Source organism: Trichechus manatus, unplaced genomic scaffold (assembly GCF_000243295.1).
Source record: "Trichechus manatus latirostris isolate Lorelei unplaced genomic scaffold, TriManLat1.0 scaffold00070, whole genome shotgun sequence".
NCBI classification, from domain to species: Eukaryota; Metazoa; Chordata; class Mammalia; order Sirenia; family Trichechidae; genus Trichechus; species Trichechus manatus.
In genome coordinates, this window is record NW_004444006.1 from 12,971,627 (window position 1) to 12,980,844 (window position 9,218).

General features: G+C 37.9%; 1 protein-coding gene across 5 annotated transcripts in view; it reads right to left on the reverse strand.

Moving 5' to 3' along the window:
* ABCB7 (ATP binding cassette subfamily B member 7) overlaps nt 1-9,218 on the reverse strand; it is a 133,018-nt gene that overhangs the window by 44,637 nt on the left and 79,163 nt on the right. For all 5 annotated transcript variants that reach the window (XR_002824659.1, XM_004380166.3, XM_012556601.2 and 2 more), the window contains one exon: nt 1,870-1,989. Coding sequence is in view for 4 of the 5 variants with exons in the window: in XM_004380166.3 (XP_004380223.1) it covers nt 1,870-1,989 (120 nt within the window). In the remaining variant the exon portion in view is untranslated. The remainder of the gene's footprint in view (nt 1-1,869; nt 1,990-9,218) is intronic.

The following is a 9,218-nucleotide window of genomic DNA, read 5'->3' on the forward strand; positions in this document are numbered from 1 at the left end:
GGGGTTGTTAAACAATGTCATAAAACAATATGTGTACTACTGTTTCATGAGAAACTATTTGTTCTGTAAGCCTTCACCTGAAGTACAATAAAAAAAATATAGATTCCTATTTTCCACATAAACAAGCTTTTCTGTTCCACAGTTAAGGTATTTCACAATAAGAGCTCTGCCTTTCTAAACTTACCTGCAACTCCTCTGAAACATTTCCACTCACTGGAACCAAGCTCAAGTACTCACTTCTCCACAAATATAGTATGCTCTCCCATATCTAGGCCATTGTTCATGTTATTCCTATACCTATAACAATCCTACCCATTAATCGAGGTCTATTTCAGATGTCACCTCTGTGAAACCTTTCCCAACTCCCCCTCATGATGGTTCCTTTTTTTGAAACCCCATAACACTTGACTGGTACTTCTTTTAAATCATTTATGATCTACTTTGCATTATGGCAATAAAATAAAACATCTTATCCTGATGATTTGAGGGAAGACATTTGCTTTACTCACATTTGAAAACCTCACAGTGCTAAGAACAACAGTTTGTAGGACAAGTTCTCAATAAATATTTTCAGGGTAGAGAAAAGAATAAGTAAAAAAGAGAACATATAAAGAAGAAATAAAGTGATAAGACCTGGGCTCTAAAACAAAATATCTGCTCTTATGTGTAAGAGTGGTAACCAAATTATAGCCAAATCTCATTTATACTTCTGAGCAGAAATTTTTTATTAGTGTATTTTTTATGGAAACCTAAATTTACTTATTTTTAGTTTACCACTTACATTGTGCTTCACTATGTGCTGGGCACTGTTCTAAGCCATTTATATGTTAACTTATTTAATCTTCTTAACAACCCTATTTTACTTTACTTTACAAATGAGGAAAATGGGGCACAGAGACTATGAAACTTGCCCAAGGTTAGAAGGTTACTGAGTGGCAGAGCCCAGACAGTTTTACTCCAAAGATCACACTATTCACCATGACAATATTTGTACCTAAAGATAAATACGTCCCTGATTCAAAATCTAAATAAATTCAAAATAAGTCCTTTCTTGAAAACTCAGGGTCATCACTATAACTTTGCCTTAATAAAACGTGTTACAGTACAGTGAGACACTGAAGAGGCTGCTGAACTGTAGAGGGTCCCTACACTGAATGGTACCAAAAATGCCCAGCTTTTGTAGCTGTTTTTTAGGGTTTTTTTTTTGTTGTTGTTGTTGTTTTCCCTTGATACCATACCCATACCCGTTGCCGTCAAGTCAATTCTGACTCATAGTGACCCTACAGGACACAGTAGAACTGCCCCAAAGGGTTTCCAAGGATGTAAATCTTTATGGGAGCAGACTGCCACATCTTTCTCCTGCAGAGCAGCTGGTGGGTTCAAACTGCCGACCTTTCGGTTAGCAGCCCAGCACTTAACCACTCAGCTACCAGGGCTCCTTTTCTCTCTGATGTTAACTGTTATTTACCACTTACGTTACCAATGTGCCTATAATGCCTTCATCTTCTTTCCAATTACTGGGAACTAGGATCCCGGCTTACCAGAAATATATATTAAATAAGAGTCAACAAGGCTTGAAGGAGCTTTTTATAAAGTTCATTGTGCTTTGTTACAACCAATGATCTGTATCAGGAGTAGCTGAGTCTGCTAGAAGTAGAGGCTGTTAGAAATTTGATCCACAGAAAAATCAGGCATTACCATATGCTTTCTGTTGACTGCATAAAATAATTATGTAAACTAAATGAGGGTCCTAAAAGTTAGCAGTACTCCCTCAAACGTAGCTTATATCAGCCCACGGGGTCATAACCAGAAAATGTTATAGTATTTCTTAGTTATAGCAACAAACAATCCATTAATTTCTCCTATTACCTTTGCGCCACCCAAAAATCCCAGGGAAATGGCAACTCTAGCTCGTAGATCAGGCCTGTCCTCCGGCCACACATAAGAAAGCATTGCTTTTATGATTTTCCGAGTATCAACATCTTTCAGCTGTTGAAAGAGAAAACAAAGCAGTGAGTAACATGTCATTTCAGATGTAACCATACTTCAATAATGTGGAATTGAATATTTGAGAGCTATATGAAAACATTACAAATATAACTGTTATTCTCAATCTAAGGCTAATATCTTTCAAATTCAAACTACTTTATAGAAAAATTAATTCAATAGCTTTTTAAAAAGCTACTCATTTCTCTTAATTTCTTACTTTCAAGTATAGCCACCTCATATTTCCAAAGTTATTCAGTAAGGTTGAGGGGACTTGTACTATAGTTGTTTTTTTTAATCCATTAAGCTATCAAAAAATTACATAAAATTTTAGAAACATTTCCATATTCACCCCTCTGTGGTCGAAAGCTTTATATACTTTTTAAAAAATATATTTTATTGTGTTTTTGGTGAAAGTTTACACAGGAAATTAGGTTCTCATTTAAGAATTTCTATACGTATTGTTCAGTAACATTGGTTACATTCTTCAGAATATATCAGCATTCTCATTATTTCCAGTTTGATCATTCTGTTTTCATTAATGTAGCTTCCCTGTCCACCCTTGCCTTCTCACCTTTGGTCGAGAATAAATGTTAACCATTTGGTTCCATCTAGATGATCATTTTCCGTAGCACAGTACTCACAGGTGATGTTATTTATTTTGTCGGCTCATCCGTCATTTGGGTGAAAGGTAACCTCAGGGAATGGTTTGAGTTCCAAGTTGAAAGAGTATCTCAGGGTGACAGTCTCGGGGACTTGCCTAATCTCTACTGCTCCAGTTAAGTCTGGCTTTTTTTTTTTTTTTTTTTTTAGGAATTTGAGTTTGGTTCTACATTTTTCTCCTATTCTCTCTGGAACCATCTATTGGGCCCCTGGTTGAAATGCTCAGTAGTGGTTGCCAGGCACCATCTAGTTCTTCTGGTCTCAAGGTGGGTGATGTTGTTGTTCATGCAGACTATTGATTCTGTAGACTATTTTCTTCTTTGAGTCTTTGGTTTTCTTCTTTCTCTTTACTTCCGGACAAGTAGAGACCAATGGTTGTATCTCAGATGACCACTCACAAGCTTTTAAGATCTCAGACACTACTTACCAAACTAGGATGTAGAACATTGTCTTTATGGACTGTATTATGCCAACTGATTGAGCTGCCCCACGAGACGATGGTCCTAAGCCCTCAAACCCAGTAGAGTAATCCCGTGAGGTGTTTGACTGTGTCTAGGAAGTATCCATAACTGTTCCTCCTATGTGTAAAAGCTTTATATACTTTTGAACTCTTTACTAGCATTTTTATTTAAAATATTTTAGAGTTCTAAGTGGAAACTCATAGTAGACCAGAATTACAGTAGTGCTTAGAAAAGTAGAGGCCTTGATATTGACTATATAAAACAGGTGTGTCATGGATTGAATTATGTCCCACCAAAAATGTGGGTATCAATTTGGCTGCGCCATGACTCCTGGTATTGTGTGATTTTCCTATATGTTGTAAATCCTGCCTCTATGATGTTAATGAGGGAGGATGGGTGGCAGTTGTGTTAGTAAGGCAGGACTCAATCTACAAGATTGGACTGTATCCTGAGGCAATCTCTTGAGATATAAAAAGACAGAAGTGAGCAGAGAGACAGGGGGACCCTCACACCACCAAGAAAGTAGTGCCAGGAGCAGAGCGTGTCCTTTGGACCCGGGATCCCTGCACGGAGAAGCTCCTAATCCAGGGGAACACTGATGAGAAGGCCGACAGAGGGAGAAAGCCTTTCCCTGGAGCTGATGCCCTGAATTTGGACTTTGAGCCTACTTTACTGTGAAGAAATAAATTTCTCTTTGTTAAAGCCAACCACTTGTGGTATTTCTGTTGTAGCAGCACTAGATGACTAACACAAGGTGTTAGGGTAATTAAAATTTTAAACAAAAACGCAATTTTCTAGGGTAACGTGTACTGTTTAATGAGAAACTATTTTGTTCTGTAAACCTTCATCTAAAGTGAGAATAGCAGCACAATTGGAAGAGCGTAGTCGATGTCACTGAACTGTGCACGTAGAAATTTTTGAAATGGTGTATCTTTGGCTATGTATATTTTCACCAAAAAAAAAAAAAAAAAAAGGTCAAGAAGGGAGAGGGTTGACATGTTGTGGGGTTGTTAACCAATATCATAAAACAATATGTGTACTACTGTTTAATGAAAAACTATTTGTTCTGTAAACCTTCACCTAAAGTACAATAAAAAAAAGAAAAAAAATGCAGTTTTTCAATCATGCCTAATCTGACCTAAACACATCTCACATTTTTCTTTTCACCATGCTCCTCAAGCAACATTCCCATTAAACCCTTTTGTTTTGTTTCACTTTTTTATAGGTGGAATATTAAGAATTAAAACCAAACCTCCAAAAACCAAAATATGATCAATACATTTATATTCCAAAAACTACTATAGTTGGTGCAACAATCCTCATTCAAAACACTGAAATATAACTCAACTTTTAGCAAAGGTATTTTAAAAAAAAGATAACGCTCATTGTTGGTGAGGGTATTTGAAAATGGGCACTCTTAATATACTGTTAATAGGAAAGTACACTAAACAACCTTTCTGGAAAGCAATTTGATAGTATTTACTTTTAAAATAAGTCCACCCTTTGATTCAATAATTCCCCTTTTGGGAATTTATTTTAAAAAATACTTAAGAATATGCTCAAAGTGGAATCAATTTTACTTTCTAAAAATATTTTTAATCTTTCTACTTTTTTTTCCACTTCCACCACCAACCTAATCTGTTACCATTTCTGACCTAAACCAGTGCAACAACCTCCTGATTTTCCAGCATCAACTCCAGTCCCTCTCCAAGTAATTCACTCTGCAATCATGTATTACTCTCAGCTTAAAACTCTGTTATGGCATCCTGTCAGTCTAAGGGTAATATGGCTTACAAGGCTTTGCTTGGTCTGGCCCCTCCCTACTTCTCCACTATGTCTTACACCACTGCTTTCAGTGTTCATGCCATGTTGGCATTATTACAATCCTCAAACATGCCATAATCCCTTCCGTCACAGGAACTTTGCAAAATAATGCGACCTCTTCCTGGAATAGTCTCTATTTCTACAACACCTCACCCGCCCCCTCCCACCACCTATCAACTAGCTAACTGCCAGCTCCAGTAGTAGTTCTTCAATGAGGCTCTCCCTAACCCTAGTCATGATTCTTTGCTGCATTCTCACAGAACAGTGGCCCTTTTTTTCAGAGTATCCATTTTAGTTATAACTACACATACAGCAGTATATTACACTAATATCTGCTTCTTCATTAGAATATAAATTCCATGTGAGTAGTAAATGTGTGTTTCATGCCCACAGTTATAAACCAGTATCAAATACAGAGGTTAACATGTAGTACGAACCAATATTTATTGAATAAAGGAATGAAAAATTTAGCTACAAGGATATTTTTGCCTATGCTGTTTTAATAAGAAAAAATTGGAAACCACCTAAGTGATCAACAATGGAGAACTGTGTAAACAGAGTGAATGAGTACAACTAAATACAGCCATTCAGAAACATATGCAGTAACATGGAAACTTCTTAAGTGAAAAAAGCAGGCTACAAAACTTATTTTTTGTGGTAAAAAATGTGATGTATATATGAGTTTGCATGTGCATACAAGTGGATCTGGAAAGCAATATCTCTAAAAGTGTCTGCATCAGTGACAGTGAGGGGGTAGAACTATGCAGAATTTTTTATGTTCTTTTTACTTGTTTTCTGCAATTCACTTATAATAAGAAAAAAGTTAACTTATTTAGAGAGAAAAAGTTATGCAATTTCAAGTAGATTTCTACAGCAAGGAATGGTATCAACGTATAAGAAACCCAGAAAAGCACATTATGTAATACAAGGTAGTTTTATACTATGGTTATACCCCAGGGCTCAGCAAACTGCTCTTCTAGTCTCTTTTAGTCAGTTTACTGAGTAAAAAGTAAGAGAAATAGAGAAACCTCCAGCAAAATGGCACTCTAGGCAGAAGCACCACGCTGTCCCTCCAAAGCAAAGATCTGAAAAACTAAGCCAAACAGAGAAAACAGCAATCCTGAAACTCTAAAACATCAAATGAAAAGATAAAGAACTCAGCCAAACACCAAATGGAGTGAGAAAACTGACAGAGAATGGAGAGCGAGGAGAGATTCATGCACAGGTAACCTATCAGCTACCGCAGTGCGGATACACCATCTTGGACCCCTATCGGAGACAAGCAAACAGGGAGTACGAGAAAGCAGCTTCACGGAGCTTCCAGCAGGAGACAAAACAATCGGTAATTTGCGATATACGCTTTCCCAACCCCCACCCTTCTTCACCCACACTCGGCCTCCTCTGCTTCCTGCGGCCAGTCTCTTGTCCAGAAAGCACCGGCTGCTTGAATTCCACCCACCCACACTGTCCGGCTCCTTGAGTGCCATTTGTTGGCTGCTGGTGTTGCTTTTTTCTGCTTCTTTTGATTTCTTCCGTACCTCTCACCACCTCCCCCTCCTTTCGCTCAAATACCTGGCTCCGTGAGCCATCTTTGCTTCTTCTTGAGGGGCTACGGAGCTCCGTTCGAGTGTGGAACTGCTTCCCAGTCTGGGCTGCCATGGTGGTGGGATCCCAGGGCTTTAGTTTGTTTTGAATTGCTTCCTTGTTTTCTTTTCCTTTTCTCGAGTTGGGAGCCTGTTCTGGCCAGGAGGTGCTGCGTGGCTTGGGACCTAACCCCTCCGGTGCGCAGACATGCAGAGGGATCCCTGAAGGCACTTCTTTTTTGTGGGTTTTTTTATGGGGACGTTTCTTGTTCTTTTTTTAAAACTTGTTTTGTTTTCTTTTTCCCTTTTTGTCTTTCTTCATTACTCAGTTTCTCGTCTCTCTATATCTTCCTTCTCTTTCTGTTCCCTGGAAACCTACGCCTTCTAGCCAGGCTGTACTGCAACACCTGAGAACAACTTCCCCAGACCACGTAGCCACACCGGTGGGATCCCTCGGAGCGTTGCTCTTCATTTTTTTTCTACTTTTTATTTATTCATTCTTTTCTTTCTTCTTCTTCCCCTTTTAGTTTTTCTCCATTTCATACTTTCTCATCTCTCCACAACAATGGCAAGCTCCCCTAGCACTCTTTCTTGTTTCTTTGTATGTTTTGGGCTGCTGTTCCTCTCTCCTCTCTCCAATATTCATCTTAGCTCCACACATTACAATCTCCCCCACACCATCCTGCCTACCTGCACCGTGCACTAAACATCACACCACCAAACAGCACAGGCACAGCCTACTGGAACCTGCCCTGCACTGATTATCAACCCGCCTTGGTGGCTGTACTAAGCACCACAAACAACCCATCCCAGTAACACCTCTTCAGCTAGACCTTCCCTCCTGTACCATATCTGAGAGACTGACCCTGCTAATTGGAGAAGGAGGCGAAAAGTATCGGGCCCACAGATGAGCAAACAACAAAGAACACACAACCCGCCTGAGAGGACATAGCCAAATAAAAACAAAAGGATGAAACAAACAAATCTACAATCAATAAGTGAGAAAAATAACTACTGATTTCCCTGAAAACAGGAGACACTACCAAAACATTTACAAAAACAGGACAGGATGGTTCTAGTAGGTGTCCAATATAAAACACCAAATGACATTCCAGTAGAAGAAAAGGCACTAGAACTAACTGACAGGTAATTCAAATCTCTAATACTCAGAATTATATAAGAGTTGAATCAAAAAGCAGGCAAAAATGAGGAAAAAATAAACAAATTCATGGAAAAGACAGAAAAAATCATGGAAAATATAGACAACAAAATGGAAGAATTCAGGAAAATAATGCAGGAACAAAATGCCAAAATGAATTCACAACTAGAAATTATACAAAAACAACAATTAGAAATCCAAAAGATAAACAACAAAATTTCAGAAACGGACAGTGACATAGAAGGGCTGAGAAGATTTGAAACTGTGGAAGACAGGATCAGTGGAATTGAAGACAAATACTTGGATACAACTCTGATGAAAACTCAGAAAAAAGAACAAGGAAAAATGAAGAGACCCTGACAGTTATGTGGGATACAATCAAAAGCAAAAATTTGCAAGTGATCGGAATTCCAGAACAGGGGGAGAAAACAGAAAACACAGAGAGGATCACTGAAGAACTGCTGACAGAAACCTTCCCCAATATAATGAAAGATGAAACACCGGCCATCCAACAAGCTCAACGAATCCCATATAGGATAGACCACAAAAAAAAATCACCAAGGCATATCATAATCACAATTGCCAAAACGAAAGACAAAGAATCCTGAGAGAAGCTCGTGAAAAAGAAAAAGTCACATACAGAGGAGAAACAATAAGCCTAAGCTCAGATTATTCGGCAGAAACCATGCAGGCAAGAAGGCAATGGGATGACATATAGAAAACCTTGAAAGAAAAATATTGCCAGCCAAGAATAATACATCCTGCAAAACTCTCGTTCAAATATGCTAGTGAAATAAGGTCACTTCCAGATAAACAGAAATTAAAGCACTATGTAAAAACCAAACCAAACTTATGAGACTTATTAAAGAAGTCCTCAGATCTAAGGACAAACAATATCAGACCACAAGCTGAATATATGACACAGGATTGTACTAGCCAGATACCAACCTAGGAAATGAACTCTCAAGGACTATCCAATAACAAAACAAATACAACAGGGAATCAAAGCAGTTAATCTGTAAATGACAACAACATCAGAACAACAAAAGAGGAAATAAACTGTGTAGGTATAGAACCTTCTAATGGAGAGTAAGGCAACGTGAAACCAAGTAATAATAGACTGCTTCAAACTTGGAAACATAAAGGTAAATTTCACGGTAACCACAAAGATAGCTAACAAACATACTAATAAAAATAAAGAGAAAAAACATAAAATCTCAGTAAAAACAAAACCTACAAAAACAAAAGAAATGAAAAAAAATCGACAAAAGAAAGTAATTCAGCACAGGAGACTAAGAAGAACAAAGAAAACCTCAGCACCACAAGAAAAAGCACTACAAAATGACAACAACAAACTCACATCTGTCAATAATTACACTGAATGTAAATGCACTCAATGCACCCATAAAAAGACTGAGAGTGACAAAATGGATAAGAAAACAGGATCCATCAATACGCTGTCTACAAGAGACACACCTTAGAAACAAAGATGTGAATTTATTAAAAGTCAAAGGTTGGAAAAAATATATCAAGCTAACAACT